At 44.9% G+C, this 18461-nt stretch overlaps 1 protein-coding gene across 1 annotated transcript; it reads right to left on the bottom strand.

Moving 5' to 3' along the window:
• Nucleotides 1-1741: 1741 nt before the first annotated feature.
• LOC142587161 (carboxypeptidase inhibitor SmCI-like) lies at nucleotides 1742-16061 on the bottom strand. The gene is made up of 4 exons (XM_075698052.1): nucleotides 15944-16061; nucleotides 12592-12774; nucleotides 8495-8677; nucleotides 1742-2134 (listed from the first exon to the last, which is right to left on the bottom strand). Exons 1-4 carry the CDS (start codon nucleotides 16032-16034, stop codon nucleotides 2001-2003), a joined length of 591 nt encoding a protein of 196 aa, XP_075554167.1. The 5' UTR covers nucleotides 16035-16061; the 3' UTR covers nucleotides 1742-2000.
• Nucleotides 16062-18461: the final 2400 nt, after the last annotated feature.

Below are 18461 nucleotides of genomic sequence, written 5' to 3'. Positions count from 1 at the left end.
CGACATGATGTCAAGCCTCCTGGGCCACAGCCTTAGAACCTAGTATGAGCCTTCGACCTCGGCCTACTGCACCGGTAGCGCCATGCAACACGTCCTTCCAGTGAAGCCAGGACGCTCCTCACTATCGTCTCCCACACAGCCCACAGCGTCGGCTGTTAGCCCTCGTTCTGTGGTCTCTCAACCCAATCACTAGCCAATCAGGGCCGTGTTCCTCCCCCAAACCTTTCTGCAGTCCCATTGGCAACAAAATGGCAGCCCAGTTGCCGATTACTCGACGCTAATCGCGAGGTACGCCCCTAGAACTAGGCCAGCCCAGGAAGTGTCAATGCAGCTATGGAACCTTTATTATCTCTTTGAAGCGCACACCGGGCACCGAATTGCTTGAACAAAAGAAGAGAGAAAGAGCGAGGGACAGAAAAACATCTTCATTGAGAGCAAAAAGACGTCCTTGCACGAGTTTCTACAATTCAGGGAATTATATGGCCATGACATGGCTACGACGACCCCTAAATCGATACGGTCTCGTCCGAGAGACAGATACTGGGGAGCAGTGGCTCCCGCTGCTCCAGGGTGGGTCAATGACGTGGGCTGGGCGTAGAGGTGGCAAGTCTGGATTTTTCCGCTCTATGAAAATATGCTGGAGTTGTAGCTGTTCGCGGAATTCAAATAACTCGTCATTTTGAGTTGGGAAAGTCTGTTGAAGCTTTCTGATGGTGCAACTGACCTGGTAACCTCCATACTAAAATTAAATATGTATTTTTTTAGGTTGATCTGGGAATCAGTGATAGTTCTTTGGCTTAGTCTTGTGAGAAAACAGGCTAATACTTTGTCTGGTGTATCAGAGTGGAAAGTTGGGGTAGTTGGTACACATTCATAATGGCAACAGTGCGAACAAAACGACGTCGGAGTGAAAGGAAACAGGACCAGCGCTGACTCACAACTAAGTTTACTTAAACACACATCAAGGAATATAAGCGACACAGGCGATCACGTGGACAATCGTGGAACGCACAACCACGGCCTGTGGATACAGGGCTTACGTTACCGTATCGAGCTATCCAGGTAAATTAATTCCTCCTGAGAAAGCGCGATCGAAGGCTGACTAATGCACCCCGTGCCCTTTCGCTCAATGTGGGCTGCTTCCACGACTAATCTGCTGGGTACATCGGTATGCCTAAACGAAATTGTTGTCCCTTTGAGCAGAGGCTTACACTTACATCGCCGGCAATGGGCAGACAGTAATTATGTAGGCTGCACTACCAATGTGATGTGCACTTTCCCGCTGAAGTGTGGGCGAGTGTATATAGGGCAAACTGGCCGGTGCAATATTGTAAGACTTAGGGAGCATGAATTGTTCTTCGACAATAATGATTATGCGCCTGAGCCTCTGGTCAAAGAGACAACCTTCTGCATTATCTCCACGAAGCGCATGTCGGGTGTCGAAATGCTTGAATAAAAGGAAAGAGAGAGAGAGAAAAAACTTTATTGAGAGCAAGAAGACGACCTTGCAGGAGTATCTTCAACAGGGAAATATATGGCTACGTCATTGCTACAACCCCCTCCCCTCAATCAATACTGTCCATTCCAAGAGACGGGCAGTGGGGAGCAGTGTCTCTCGCAGCTTCGGGGTAGGTCAGGGAGAGGGACAGAGCGTAGATGCGCCATGTCGGTATTATTTAACCGTTTATGAAAATGTGGTGAAGTCTTAACTATTCGCTGAAACGTGAAAACTTAACATTTCGAGTTGGGGACGGATGGTGAAGCCTTCTGATGGTCCAAATTACCTGGTCACCTCCACACTAAAATTAAACACCTATTTTTTAGCTTGATGTGAGAGTCCGTGATAATTCTTTTGCTTCGTCTTGTGAGAAGCCAGGGTAATACTGGATCTGGTTGCTGGCTTCAGGAAATTTCATGCATTGTGCAGCTTTTATTTTATCCCATTTTTCAGTGTATGTAATAAAAACATCTGTTGGCACAATTGAGGCAAAATTCTTTCTTCATTTATGCGGTAGCTGGTTCGAAGGGAGTCCAGGAGGAACATTCGAACCTTTAACTGCCGATTTTTGTTGGCCAGGCAACTGTGCAGGTTTCTTTTCTTGAGATTGAGGAGACTTCTTTGGTACAGGATTATCTGCAATGAAATGAGAGCGAGAATTTTTGTGTGCGCTTGTGGCAACGCACAAAAAATAAGGAACTCTATTTTAAAATATTTGTTGTAGTTAAGATATTTTATATAAGGTCTGGGAAAAAGTAAGCGAAAAAGCACATTTTTGTGACCTCTACGAAAACGTTTTTTTTTTATCGTACAGCTTGTTCATGATGTAAAATGACATGAATTCTTCCCTAGAAGCGATTCCTAATAGGCTGAAAAGGTACGTCGAGAAAGAACATTGGTGAACACAACTCACTAAAATGCAGAACAGCCAAAATTCCGGTTGTGTAAAAAAATTGTAGTGACAGTTTATCGACAGAGAAGGCTCCCTACCCGCCGTGGTTGCTCAGAGGCTATGGTGTTGGGCTGCTGGGCACGAGGTCGTGGGATCGAATCCGGGCCACGGCGGCTGCATTTCGATGGGGGCGAAATGCGCAAACACCTGTGTACTTAGATTAGGTGTAGGTTAAAGAACCCCAGGTGGTCGAAATTTCCGGAGCCCTGCACTACGGCGTGTCTCATAATCAGAAAGTGGTTCTGGCACGTAAAACCCCATAATTTAATTTTAAGAATGTCCACTAAAATATTTTGCGTACGGGAAGTTAAGAGGTGCCCAGTAACAACAGGTAAGAATTTTGTTTTCGAACTAAACTTGAAAATCCACCAAAGCTTCACCTCAAGGTTAGAGATTCAGAAGAGAAAGTTTCCTTGACTTGAACTACAATGTCGGATCCCTGTTTCACACGTATTATCTGAGTTACATGATGCTGCACTCGCAAGATCTTTTCGCGTGTTTTAGCAGCATAAACTATCCTTTTAAGAGCTGTCAATGCAAGGGGGACATTTTTGAGTGAATATCACAAAATCATCATTGTACAACTGAACGGTGTAGACTTAGTTCCTTGGATTCCTGGGTGAATGGGAACGATGTTACAGACGAATGTGGGCTAGCGGTAGCCTTAGAAGTTCGCAGTAAGTTTTCGGCCTACGTCTGTCATCCATAATTAAGAAGCCAAGCTGAAGACAGAAATTATTGCAGTTACCCTTAAGTTAATTGAAGTCGTTCGGATCGCAATGGCGGTAATACTCCCAATTGAAAAAAATATGTTTTGGCTCTGACCGCTAGGAAGTTGCTAGTGAGAGATGTTGTGCGACCCATTTTATGAAGTACGTGAAAAACTTTAGGCAGAGAACCGCTTGTAACGTAATATGCCCGCAAAATATTTATAAAAGAAGATTCTGGAGAAGCCATCTCACAAGTCTGTAAACAGTATTGCGTTTAGCGTCGAATCAGTATAGCGACACAGTGTATTGTCGAAGTCGAAACTAGTCACATATCACGCCTCTACTTCAGCGGGCATCATCATTCGCATTTTCTTAATAACACTCGCAACCATGTAGCAACGCCACCGCGAAGCCTGCGCAAGGCTTTAAAAATGCATCGCACACTTGTGCGTGTGAATCGCTTGAAAACGCGACACGCGGCGTCGAAGCTCCTCTCTCCTACTTCTTTCTGAACACGCTACGTCATCTAGTGACGCCGCCGAGAAGTCGGCGCGCGGCCTCCGCGACCAGAACCATGATGAACCGGTGCCTGCGAATGCTGACATTAGTGGCCTCGCATGTAGCAAACCCAGTGACACAGACTAACTGTCTCAAGTCGGCCAGAGAGTCATTGAAGAGCTGAACATTCCCAGTGCATTCCTGTCGAAGATCGCTAACGTGTTGGCGTGAAAGACGTTCACTGAAAGGCGGGCACATACCATGGTGCACTTGTGACGCAGCCTGCTAATGTGTTGTATCCCTGTCCTTGAGGAACCGTTGTGACGTGAATTTGATTCTGCTCGGAATAGCAGAAATTTAAGCGACCCATTTTTGTCATTGCAGATTGGCACATTCCCATTGGCGCATACATTGTTAGCGCATGCTGGCGTCAAAGACGTTCATTGAAAACCACCGCAGAACGAGTGGCCCATATCCAGTGTTCCAGGTAGGCGTCAAAGAGTATCTTAGAACAGCGGTGCCTACTGAGTGCCGCTCCTACAGTGACCCATTTTCGCGTGAAAGAGGTTCCTTGAAGAGTGGAAGGTGTGTTGCCATCGCGTGGCAACACACTGCGTGATTCAAGCTGGTTTCATGATTGGTTTTCAACATTACCTCAACACAGCAGCATTACGTGCTTTCTATTCCACCACGAACTAGCAAGTCACCCAGCTAGGCTGTAAGACAGATACCAAAATACGCAGATACAAACATAGACTGTTGGCCCTCGGACGTCGCACAAACTATCATAACCCTAATGAAGTAAATAGTGCAGTAATTGATAATAAATGCATTAGCATTCCTAGGGTACATCGTGCACATTCCGTAGTTATAGATGCCTCTATATTTGTGTCTTTGTATCTATGCATGTTTGCATCCAACCAATTTCCCACCTACAGCTGTCACCGGGAAGTTCATGGTCGAATGGATAGCGCATCAGATTATTGCGACTTACAGCGAGGAATCTGGGTAACTACTCCGATTGTTACTTAGCTCTTTCCGTACCGTGTCCATTGGGCAACGTTAGCTGGTAACGATGATTTGAAACGCTGCTTTCGATGCGTTCCACGCCGCTCACAGACAGATTGCGCTATCGGACGTGAAGGAGGAGAAATATATTTTTGTTTGCTAAGCAGTTTGCTTTTTTTCACCTCAGGTGTTTATTTTTAAACGCACTCCGATTTTGCGCCTTTGTCAAAGTAGAAATCAAAAATGGCCTTCGCTATCGATGGTTTGAAACGCCGCTTTCGAGACCACCCGCGCCGCTCCCGGAGACTCTGCGCAGTAGGACGTGAAAGAGAACTATATTGTTGTCTTCTAAGCAGTTCGCGTTTTCCTGGCCAGCTGTTAATTTTTGAAACGCACCCGGAACTTTCGCGATCGTCCAAGTAGAAATAAAAAATGGCCGCCTCCAGTATCATCACACGCGTTTCGAACAATCGCAGATCTCCCGATCTGATTTTATTGATGGATCGAGCAGCAGGCAATTTGAGGTTGCTGCCGTTTCCTCGGACTTTGAGAGCGACGACGACGAAAGCAAGCCCGGAACATGAGCAGTCGCCAAGCCCAATGAACCAACTGCTTGAGTCACTGGCGTACGTTATGACAACAGACTTTAATGTGACATCAAAGGAGACAAGAGTCACAACTTTACACCAAGCGACAAATGCACGCGAGGTTCGGTACTTCATCAGCAGCCATACCTCCAAAGTCCAGGCACCACGGAATTTCCCCAATATGCTGAAGAAACCGTGTCCTTTGTTAAATCAGGCGTTGTGACAGTGCCGATGCTAGTAAACTACCGAAACGTGTCAGCATTGATTGACACCGGTGCTTCTGTGAGTCTAACTAATGAAGCTCTAGTGAAGCCAACCAACATCGTATCCGGAAAGCCTATTCATGTGAATAACTACGATGGTTCATCTCGGGATTACCGTAACTGGACAGCAGCAGCTCCTGAGTTTGAAGGACAGAAGTTCAAGGTGGAAGCGCTCGTCGTGTCAGCGGGGAACTTCGCCTTTCTTTTATCGCGACCTGATACAATGAACATGAAGATCAACATTCTATGGAATGACGAGGTAACTTGAAAAACCTGAGCAAGATTTGTGTTGGACGGAAAACTCGACGAACAATAGCCATCATGCGCCGAAGACGTGCCGCTAAAGTTCCCCGATCTAATCTGCAATGGAGGATATCCCGAAGCCACAAATGCGATTGAGGTGCCGTTCTTGATGCGCGACAGCGCAGTCGTCAGAAAAAAAGCCGTACAGCCTCAGCTATGAAAATAAAGTATGGCTAAGACAAGAACAGTACACAGTGTCTCAAAAGTTGAACTACCACGACAGCCAGACTGCAAACCATTTTTTTCTACTTATGTATATGAGTACTCGATTGATCCTATTAATGTTAACAATTTGGTGTCGCGGTCATAACAGCCCATGTGGAGCCCCATTTAATCCATACGATAATGCCTGCTATGAAAGATAGTGGATTTTAGAAATTCATGTAGTACAATGTTTGGTCATTTGCGGAGTTTCACTGCTTCTAAATTGTTTTTTTCTCATTTATATATAATGGTATGGGATATTGATAAAAATCAAAATCAACACCTTGTATGTCTACCTAAGCAAGAAGTCGAGCGCATTCAATTCATTGAGGCATTTGTGCTTTGGAGATTAAGAATATGATGGCATGATTTTAAGGGACAAAGACAGTGCGGCAGGATCTTCGTTTCCTGAAGCGTGTTAGCTCCACCTATATGATATTCTAATTCCTATGAATTCGAATTCCACCTATATGATATTCTATATTCTAACTTAGGGCGGACATATGTTACATATGTCCGCCCTAAGTTAGAATATGCATGCTCTGTCTGGGATCCTCATCAACATAACCTATCTAATACACTGGAATCAATTCAAAACCGTGCAGCCCGGTTTATCTACTCTGAATATTCTTATCATGCAAGCGTGTCTGAACTAAAATCCCGTGCCGGTCTTACTAATCTAGAATCGCGACGTCTTATTTCTAGACTGTGTCTTTTTCACAAATTCTATTATTCACCACTCCACATTTCAGCTATATTACCAGCTCATCGTCAGTCCAGCCGCATTAACCACAGCAAAGCCGTGTATCCTCCCCCGGCGCAGACTACCTCTCATCTGCGATCATTTTTTGTGAAAACCGCCAGGGACTGGAACGGTCTGTCTGCCGACATCACGCACCACTCCGACACTCATCACTTCAAGGCTGCTCTCGAATCACTGTTTTGTTAAAGCCCATCCCTCATGTAATACCCCATCTCTGGGGCCCTTGAGGTATAATAAATAAATAAATAAATAAATAAATAAATAAATAAATAAATAAATAAATAAATAAATAAATAAGCACAGCAGATCCACGCATTTTCTAGCTTTGCTTCAGTTAAGAGGCAAGATATAGCTCTCACTATATTCAACGACATGGTTTCATATAAAAAAGTGCCATCCCAGTAAAACGCTGAATTGATGGAAAAGAAAATATTTGATTTAAAATGATTGCAATAAAACGTCATGGTGGAAGTTTGAACATTTCAGGTTCGAATTTGCCCTGGTTAAGAACCCTAAGAGGTATCAGATTCGCCAATCGATTTATGTCTGACGTTCGGAACCTCTGAAATTACTCAAAAAAAGATATTCGGTTGTATTGTGCCCATCTAAAGCTAGATAGTAGGAAAAAAAACTTCTTATTCCCGAAATAGTGGCAAATAGCAGAATAAGCAGGAGCCATAATTTGCCAAGTATGTATCGACGAATGACGATAAGCTTTCTTGCTCATCTGCCTCAGCAAGTCGGCTCCGCTCATCGCTCATACGAAGCCGAAGTCCAAAGTCTTCTCTCTACGGCACTCTGCTTCCTTGTAAAAGTCGTGATCTTAAATATAGCAGCTCATAAAGGAGCCAGAACACAGACGTTTTCCGAGCTGAAAAGATTCGCTCTGACGCCTATCGATGCGAATCCCTTTGCACAATATTTATCTTCATAGTACCGAAAAGCTTTTAGCCTGCCTGCGTTTTAGAGGATATGATAAAAATGTTAGCCCATAAAGGTATCTTTTCATGTGAAAAACAGAATTTTAAATACTAGGCCAGATATGCCCAACGCTTTTAAGAATTTGTTAGCTCTTTGCAGAAGATATCAGCCTGTGACCGAAACTCGCGAATTTATCAGGGACTTCTGCTCAACGTTTCTGCTCTTCCAAGAAACGAACTCCGGGCAGATTTCAATTGGGGCTTCGATATGGGTCACGTTGTGTTTTCATTTTGTTTTGCAATGTACACATGGAAATTATTAGCCACATCCTTCAGCCTGGGGCTGCATCTAAAACATTTAACCCTACACCAAGAACATATAATAACTATATTCTGGAGTTTTACCTGCCAAAACTAACTCATCTTTTCACGAGGTACTCTTTTGTGGGTTATCCGCGGGTTATTTTGATCGCTTGGGGTTCGTTAACGTGCTACCAACGCATGATGCACTATGGTTATGGTATTATGCCCCGATCGGATTGCGGTGCCATGGTAGCAATCGAACGCCCGACCATAACTCACCCGTGAAACGTAATGTCGTAAGAAGTCGAAACTGATTTACCGTTCCCAAACTTTTTTACGAAAATAAATTATCAAACTTGAGCTCAGAAATATCAAGATTTTTCTTAGGAACTCTATATGTAGCCAGCTACAATAGTAGTTCATTGTGGCAACTATAAAAAATTACAGTGTTTTTCGCAAAGAATGCGGTAAAACAGGGTACTTACAACTGCATCTCCACATGCACACTTTGTAAGATATGAATCCGTTAGCATTTTTTGCACACCACCACCCCTCGAAGTGATGACAATTATTCTCTGTTTGATCGAAATACCAGTGTGTGTTCATTCCCATACAATATCCTGCCTCTGGCTTGGCGCTGCATTTGAGTACTGGTGGTGTCTTTCTTTCTGAAAATGTAACACAAGTGACGGTGTCATAACTACAAAGCAACGTAAAGTGAAAAGGCCTAAATGTCGCAACAGACCGATATTTAAAAAAAACTTCACATAAAAAAAGCATTCATTCAGTTTGGTCACTGAGTCTCCAACATACTTTTAGGTGAGGAACTAAATGAAGCATCAATGTAAACTTTGGGATTGAATATACAAACACGGCTTGCAGTCTTCATGTCCGGGATCCAATAAACGGAAAATGGCAGTATTTTCGGTAATCTAATAACGAGAACACCATTTCGCTTGGTATGTGATATTACTTTTCGACACTTTAGCCAACTGGCCTCATCTCAGAGCTTGTACTGAACGATTTTCACAGTTATAGGGATCAGTTTCATGTTTTTGAGCGCTACGTGATCTAAAAAGTTATCGTTAATACATATCAAAGAAAACATTGCCAAATAATGTACACTATTATTCAAATTTATTTAGGTTACAGTTAGGATAGGCTAGTCGTACGGATGACCGCTATCGTCTGCTGCCGATTTCGATAAAAAGAATTATTCTTTACGTGGAATGATAACCACCAAGATACAACTTTGATGAAGAATTCTTGCGAACACGTCACAAACTAGCGCTTCAAATCGTTCATTTTATGAATAAATCTGTTGGTTGAGTCTCATGCAGCTTGGCCGATCATTTTTGATTAGAAGCAGCTACATGCACAAAGCTCACCCCTACTTAGTTTACTTTTGTGAGCAGGAAGCGCGATGCCCATTAAATGCACAGAGGGGGAAACTTTATAATACTTCAGCCAGTTCAGTCTTAACAGTGCTTAAACTGCACAATTCGAGATCAGACAAAAGTCTTTCTTGCAGCACGCGTACCTCCCGAAGGTGAAAAATGTTGCTGTAGATTTAGTTAATTATTTCAATTAAGTAAACCTTCTCTTCACATCAAAACATACACGGTATAGGAATTCACCGACGAATACGATATTCCCTAATGCGAAAGTTGAGCGCAGCTCTATACGAGTTTTCTTTTTCGTGATATATTGGCTGGCGAGAATAATCTTTCTCGCGTGGCAGGTCGGAAACAGAGGTAAGTTTGTGTGTGTGTGTGTGGGGGGGGGGGGGGGGTGACTGCCTCGCTAATTGTGAGCTTGTGAGAGGCAACTAGTAGGTGACTCGTGGGCGCGATTCAGAGTAGCCACCGCAACAGACATCCAAGACGACGTGGGCTGCTCTGGCGCCATTTCGCAGCCATCGTCGTCGGTGAGCCTGCCTTGCCACGCACTACGCTTTCCTCCTCGCGCTCTTTTCGCTATCGCCCTCTCTCATCCACCGCAGCGCTCCGCGTTTGCTCTTTCATCCTCCGCTTTGCTCTTTCGCCCGATTACGAGGGACGCCGAAGCTTGCTGCACGAGCGGGCTTCTAAAGCCCACACTGTAAAATACTCTAATCTAACACGTAACACAAAACTAAGGCTACTGGGGCTTTATAAATATTTAGAACATGCATCGTGATAGCACTGTGCTAAGTACCCGTGGTCTTGAATAGTTCGCAGTAAGGGTGAGATTTGTTCCGTCGCCTAGAAGGAATCGCTGTAATAGAAGAGAATGACAGTGAAAGGGCTGTCCAGGATGGGCGGGCTGTAGTTCAGGATCATAATCATCAAACGTGTTGCGTTGTTCCTTCCAGGGCTTGTGCCCAACGTTTTTGGCGTTGGTACTCGTTTCTAATAGAAGGTACAGTGACAACTTGACATCCTTTATCCATGATGCCTTCTACTAATATATTATCATACTATGGCCCTGCCGGCTTCGAACGCATGACGGGATTTCTCTTCCGAGACTTCGTACAATCAGTGGCGGTCGCTACCTTAACGACGTTGTCGCGTTCTTGAGCATCTTCTGTAGACATCTTCGCATCCTCTTCGCCGCATTACCGTTTTTATTTCGGGCATAGGAATAAAATATTGTAAATATTGTTCTGCGTCGCTAAGCAAAAAAAGGTACTTAGTAAGCTCGAGAACGTTAGAGGAACTTAACGTTAACCTCAGAAAATTTGTGCGGATGCAAAAAATTGTCATGCACAAAATATACCTCAGTAACTTTTGTACACCCTAAGATCGTGGTTGAAGCGACGTTAACTAAGCTATAGTAGGAGTACTACATGTTAAATGTTTATTTTCTTGAGTCTAAATGCCGAGCGCTAGAGGATCACCAAAATGCCTACAATAGTAAAGCTCCACTGATAAGTGCAGGCACCAATATGTATCATTTGCTTTGAACTTCACCTAAAAGTCTACGTATGAAGGGATCTCCAGAAAAATCAGATTGTTTGCAAATCTTCGTGTAGGTTCTTGCAGATTCACTTTTGTGACGACCTTTAAGGTTTAAGATTAAATGCATGGTTCAACAAGAAAGTTGCAGTTTTGTCTAGAAAGCGTAGCATTGATTGTAATAATATTAAATTAGTGAAATTAATACGCGGTAAGTTTAATAGATTTATTGCCTGTATCAAATGCTGTGGACATTTGCTTACTTAGTACATATAACAAGCATGGTTTCACGGGGCACCGACACGTGTCATTCTATCGCCGCTGACATTCGCTCTCACAACGCCATCGGTGATCAAGAGCGGCAGTAGCGGCGAACTTATTCTCCTTCGTGCTGTCTCTCACACGAACGCGAACTAGGTATGCTGCAATACAGCGCACACGAAGCTGTCAGCTATCTCGGGTGGGCTAGCCTTCGATAGCTCCGCAGATCACCTCTAAGATGGGATGTGCGTGACCGCGCTGAGCCAAGTGTGTCCCCCTCCTAGCACAACCACATCTCCAGGCATCGCATCCCTTGCGAATACAAAATGTCGGCGCTCACCATCTCCACCTTTCTCCCTTATTCCCTTGCGAAGACACCGCCACACCAAGCCCCGCTCCTTCATACACTATCGCATGCTTTTCCTCGCACCTGCAGCACACAGCGCGCGGTCGCAAACGTATCGCACTTAAATGTTATACGGAACCTCACGACGACGCCGACGGCGGGAACTGGCCTGTAGGGTCCATATAAATGCTAGCGCGTTAAAACAAACGAAAAAAACATTTAAGGAGATATCATTTTTAAATATTCGGGTAGGAAGAAGTTTATTTTGCAATAATTTGATGGTTTTGGTTAGCTATAGCTAGAATGAGCTTGTAATGGCTAAGTATCACGCGTGTCCGTGGCGTTGCATTCGCTCTACACTTCGTTAAATACTCCTGGCAACAAAAGATCGTTTTCTGATGACCATGGAATTACGACGCTCGCCGACAGCCATGGGGGCAAAAGCTTGGAGGACGCTTAAGCTTTGCCCTTAAGAGTGGAACGCGATAGCGTTGAAATGTCCCTGTCTGCTTCTCACGCTTCCCGGTAGGTGGAGTAATGTTCACCGTACTCTTTACCGGGAAACGCTGGCGCCAACGCTACGCACGAAGGACAGCTTTGCGGTAGAAACACCGCATCTTGCGTGGGCCGAGATGCGGCGGAGGCGAGTGCTAGATGGAGGTACTGCATGATATCGGGCGTGCCGTTCCGTGGCCCCCAAGACACCCATCACGCCAGCATCATGCGCTTACAATATTTAGGCTAGCAACGACTTGACTCTTCAGCTCAGCATGACCTACGAGTAGCTTCATGTTGCAGACCTCTGCCTCTATCAAGCTCACTCTACCCACCTCAATGAACTGCAGCAAAGATTTTTGTACGCTGGAAACCATCATTGTATTTTAGAGGAAGCTAGTGTGGTTCATTGACATACTTTTCACTACTGAGTAAATTTTCTCAATATTGTTTGCCATATGTAGCTCCTGTACATTTCGGTAATATGCACAGAGCACACGAAGTGTTAGGAAATGAAAAAAGCAGGCAGAAATTTTATACTCACGAAGACAAACCGTCTCGCACTTTTCTTCAGTGGCGAAATGATTCAAGCCTCTCCCACATGAGCCATGACGGAACATTTTACAATCTCTATACTTAGGACGAAAGAACCAAGCAGTGCCCGTTGGTTCACAGCTTCCAAGGAGGGGATTTTGTTGGCATCTCGGCTGCGGCATACCCTTAGATGCTGAAAAAAAGAAGGTGCCATGTTGCATAAGTTTGGAAGTATGAAAACAGAAGCCGTCACAGGTGGTCATATATCAGAGTTACGAAGCTGCATTTTATCGACGTGGAAGTGCGATGCGAGACATAAGGCATATATGAAAATCAGCAATAACGTGTCTGTGCATTGCAGCCACAAGATAATTGAAATGTTCAATTTGACTAACCGTTCTTGAAACGAGCGTCATGGCTTCCAAACACTATTCCTACGCTTTTCGTTCAGCGTCCGTGACATCTATTTGTGCAGCTCGAAAGGAAGGACTGATGACAGAAGGTTGCGACATACATTTGATAAATCCCTATGCTGCGCAAAACTCAGCCGCACTATCTGTGGCCTTTTCAGAGGGCAGTATAAAAGACCTTTATGCAGTGGCCGGCGGTGCGCGTTGCTGTCATTACTATTCGGCAAACATTATTTGCCTCTCGCTATACGATTGGTTGGAGCTTCTTTCCGAGTAAAGCTGGCCCATATCAGAGACAACGTAACAAAAGTTGACGACTTCCTTGGCTCATATTCAACCTGGCTCATCTCACCTGCTTTTTTTTTAAATGTATTCGTGTGGTCTATTACGCAGCTCGATCTCGGGGACAGCACAGTTAAAGAGGCGGGTGCGCCGCTCGTGACAGGTCAGCCGCATTACAGCCTATCAGACGTTACGTGTGGAGCTGGATTCTTAAGTTTCGTCGTCCGTATCTCGCCGAGTACACGAAGCCGGAAGTTTCTCACACAGCTCTCTCGCTCACACGATAGTGGTGCGGTGAGGAAAAGCCCGCACTAAGTAACGCGCTTGCAGAAAGAACAGATGTAGCCTTAGTGTAGAGACATTTGTAGAGAGCAATAACATGGTGTTCCTAAGGCTTAATGCGACACTACAAAAAATTGCTGTCTTCTTTCTTACAAAGCGCAGTTTATGATGGCTTTAGAAACGGTGCGCACCACTTAAACAGCGAGCTCTGCCTTTCGTATTCCTCATTGCAATTGCCTGAACGTGTAGGCATGGCGGAACCAACGACGTCTTTGCATTGATAGCGTGCTTGAAGCCAATAGCATTATCCATTGACCTTGCAAGTACTGGCGTTACGTAGCAAAGCGTTATGTCATAAATTTGGCGGTGTCGGTAGCCTCGGCTTGCTTCTGTATTTGTCTAGCACGGTTGCTTTAACAGCTCTCCATGTCTGCGACAGTGGTCCTACGCTGATGGAGCTCTCGTTTATTCTTCGGTTAGTGCTGGAAAATATCAGCAGATATTGAGCCTATGCCCGACATTAGAACCACACCTGCAACCGTGAGCAGCGCAATTACACGCCATCCCCATGGACGTGCTAGTTTTGCTGGCTTCGGCTTCAAAGCATATGGACTCTTTAGTGTGCAGCTTTTGGTTTTTATGTTTTGTTGATTAGGGGGGAAGTGGAGATCTTATGCGTCGTTTCGTAATATACTAGTGATGTTGCTACAAGTAGGCTGAGCTATGGCAGATCTGGTCCGCAATGGCACTGCCAGAGCCTCTGTTCTCGTGCCCAAACTGTCACCGTGTGTCGATCAGTCCTGTCTCTCGCAGCAATGTCAGAAGAATGCGTGACACTCTCGTCGCAATTTTTCATGACAGGAGTGCGGCGAACGGGCGAGAGGGGTTGTGTTCTTCGGCGCTGTAATGAATTCCCGGAAAAGGAAGCTGTCGAAAAGGGGTGTGCATTTCTTTGCCGCGAGAATATCGAATAGACTACAGGTGCATAATGTGCGATCGTACTATGAGTTGTTAGCGCCCCTTTCTTTTGTTGTTTCTTATTCTGAGATTTGCTTCCTTCTCGCTGTCATACAACATCGTTAGTTCAGTGTGCTGCGACTTCGGTTGAGCCGTTACCTTAGCGAAAAGAAACTTTTTGGCCAAGAATTTGCGTGCGAATGACGCAACTTGGGAAATTCTGCCCCAGAATCTTATATGTAGTGACTCTCGAAGTTGAACTTTTGCCTACAACATCTTAAACTGGTATTTCCGTGAAGAAATAGTCTGACGAGCTATTTGCGGCTTAGCTTGAGGAAGGAAGGTTGGAAATATTTTCTAGAATGAAACAGTGTGAACCGAAGGCATTATAGCGATTGAACACTATTACACAACTACACGAAGTAGGGCTCGTAGTTTTACTGGTCGCGTAAATTGCCGTAAAAACATCGTTTACTGAATAAGCAAGAGAAAATAATGTTTCACGCGCACAGGCCAACATGAACAGATCTCCCTGGATGACCTCAAACACTCGCTCTCACAACACTGGCGTGATTAACAGCGCTAATAGGATGAAGCAAAGGCATCTGCCACCTGTCCATTGAATGCGTCCTCCAAACTTGAAATCACGAGACCTGTAGCAGTAAGTGCGCGAGAAAACCGCGAACATGTAGCAATAAGCCACATAGGCTCGCCCAACTTCTGCACATGCCGGAGATTATCAATAGGGGCCAGGCGCAGCACGGCCGGTTTAAAAGAGGAGGCGTAGGCTCAGCTGCTCAGCCCCACTTGGCGCTCGCTTTATCACGTGATCTCCAACACTGGGTGCGCATCAAGCCAACAGTCTTCCCGACTCATCCTTGCACGCTTCCGCTCGGATCGACAGCATACGGCGTGCGGGGCTTGATAGAATTCCATTACATTTGAACTTTACAGGGAACCTCACACCGACGCCTACGACAACGGGGAATGTTTGCCTGGAGTACCACTTTAATTCATATGGCAATAATAAAAAGTTGATAACGTCACTCTATAGGTCCACGTAGTGGTCTGACCAACATTGGAGCCAACTTTTACTTCGGTCTGTGGGAACTATGGGGAAGTAATATTAGGCATCCCCTCAAGCGCAAGCTTTGACGTGTGAGCTTTGGTAACTTTAGTACATGGTATCTCAAAGCACTTCACGCCAGAGAGTACCTCACATTCATGTGATTACTTTTCTGTTCAAGAACTAGCTTGGAACCAAAGCTGATTAAAGTACAATATGCCTAAACAAAGATTTTTTATGGCTAAATAGTTTGTTATTACTTATACCTCTGCGCAAATATTTGAAGAAAGTATTCTCTAGAAGATGATTAATAGAATGGTTTCCCAAATGGCATTCAGGAAAAAATTCCCAGTACATTTACTCACCTGTGCATGTTGACATACACTGCATTTCCGTAGGGAAAATGTTTGGTCCTCCCCCGCATTGGCCCCTTGGAATCATGAAGCACTTGTGCATTTTAGGATCAAAATACCAGGACTGATTTAAAGGCGTACAGAGACCTAGATTTGGAGGCTTCTGACACATTGGTAGCAGTACTACTTGATTACCTGCAAGAATCATTAGACGTGTTCGAAATGACCACATAAGTCAGAGGAAACGCTGCGGCATTGGTGCAGCGCTAAACATCCTCGATATATATTTATTGCGCATGAATGAACTGTTTGGTAACATAACGTATGTGTCATGGAATGCTTTCCCACAACAATTCCTTAGCAACTGTCTATACTAAAAAGCACTGAAATAATTCTTTCTTCTTTGCCACGGTGACCTGCCACCTGGGTTTTCCTGCGGCCATGGCTGTTTCTCACTTAGGCACAGTGCAATGTGGTGACGCGTTCCTTCTGGGCTCTAAAAGGAGAGGCTCAACAAGTGCTCTCCAGCGCCTCTTTTTTTTACGTGTTCTTTTCCATTACTTTCGTGTGTTGGCGAACGCAGCGATTTGTAAACCTTAACAGCATGGCCACAATTAGCACACGACAGGGGTAGTTGGAGAAGTATGGGAGAGGCCTTTGCCCTGCAGTGGGCGTAGCCAGGCTGATGATGATGACGATGATTATGAGCTCCAGAGCACACCCTGCACACACCTGTAGCACCATCCGGGAGAGGAGCGGTGGCTGGTTAGCGTGCTCTAGATGCTAGGAAATCGATGGTTTGACTAAAGCTCGTCTTGCCGCGGTGGTTAGTTAGTTCATCTGGCTCGTTCCCTATTATTCGTTTAATTCCTAGGGGGCATGAAACGCCCCTTGGCCAGCCACAGGAGGATTCAAGCGCGCGAGGGCGCCTGAAATTTTTTTTTCCTGTAAATATTCATCGCTGCGTATAATTATTTCATCGATACTGTTACAAACACAGTAGCCCCATCTATGAGAATAAATCAAGAGAATAATAGAAAATGGGGGCGCATGTGGTAGGCATTATAAATTAATGATTAGTAGCTTACCGCTATGCACAGAAAGGGTACAATAATTTCACCTTAGTCCCATTTATATTTGGGGCATAAGTTTAGAGGCGGACATCTCTAAGCCTGAACAATAATAAAGACCCTGTGAAGATAGAGAGAATGTTACATGATAGATTTAGAACAAATGGAGGTCGCCGTTACATTAGTTATAATTAAAAAATAGAAATGGCGCTGGCCAGCCTATATATCACGCAGGACAAATAACTGATAGTCTGTTAGACTTAACAAATGCGTGCGAAGGTAACAGAGCGCAGCGAATGAAACCAGGGAACTAAGTCGTGCGATGATAGTAGGATATTTGCATACGTGGAGTGGGAGTCAGCTTACGCAGGACCGGGGTAATTAGAAATCAACGGGATTGAGCTTCGTCCTTAAATGGACTTAACATAGGCTGCTGCAAGCGAACCGCATGCTGGCCATTTGGGTAATACATACCTGAAATTACAAGGCGTAACGGCACTGCTCAAAAGGAAGACAAGACGGACAAAGCGCTGATACGGTGCTGCTGCTAATGATGATAAATATTTAATCATTTCTGTATATGCATTTCATTCTAGATATTGCGCTCGTTTCGTAAAATATGTTTCTGACAGTTCCGAGCAGTTCAGCCCAGAACACATGCCATCAACCTACACGCAGATCTTACAACACTATTTCCTTTCACGAAGAACACTACCGCCGCCTCACAATGCTCTGACGCGAAAGGAAGCCATAATATGGCGAAAACCCCAAACAAATACATATTCGCGTTTGAGTCCCTACCACGCCATGTACTCTGCGCTGTATTCCTGTAAATGCCCCCACTGCAATCAATGCTCGACGCTTTACCACGTGCTATGAGCTTGCGCAAGCACTGCGAAGCTCACACCCATAACACACTCCACCACATGGCAACGAGAGGCAGCGGTGCGCAGCTCCGGCTGGACGGACCCGCTCAACCTGGTCACTCAAGCGAGGAGAGCTAATGCCGCTGGACTCCTAGAGCGAGGAAACCACCCGCTGCGCATTGGAAGAGCTACCTTCGCTAGTGTGCTCTTTCCTATAAAGTTTCTCTCTCTCTCTCTCTGACAGTACACTAACCACCGAATGATTTACATGTGAGCTTCACGCATAGGAAGCATACCTTATGGATGGGAGAGCTGGTCACAGTACAAAGTAGTGTCCAGCAGTTAGTAAAGGTCTAGTCTAGGTTCTCAATACAGCCTTCCGCTAGCTTAACGTCGTGTATTTCGTACGCAGGGAAATAATTTACTGAAAAAGAAAACCTCTTTGAAATAACAGCTAATCCGCAGTTTCATACGTGTTCTGTTATACTAGTTATCACAACATTCAGGGTAGCAAATGGAGTGAGGAGGGGTAGAGAGGACTGTCGTTCCAAAATTGGTTATTCGGACAATATGGTGCTGCAAATGAGAGCTATG

The sequence above is a fragment of the Dermacentor variabilis genome, chromosome 7 (assembly GCF_050947875.1).
Source record: "Dermacentor variabilis isolate Ectoservices chromosome 7, ASM5094787v1, whole genome shotgun sequence".
Taxonomy (NCBI): Eukaryota; Metazoa; Arthropoda; class Arachnida; order Ixodida; family Ixodidae; genus Dermacentor; species Dermacentor variabilis.
Note: the sequence above shows the minus strand (reverse complement) of the source record. Positions and strands in the feature narration are given on the sequence as shown.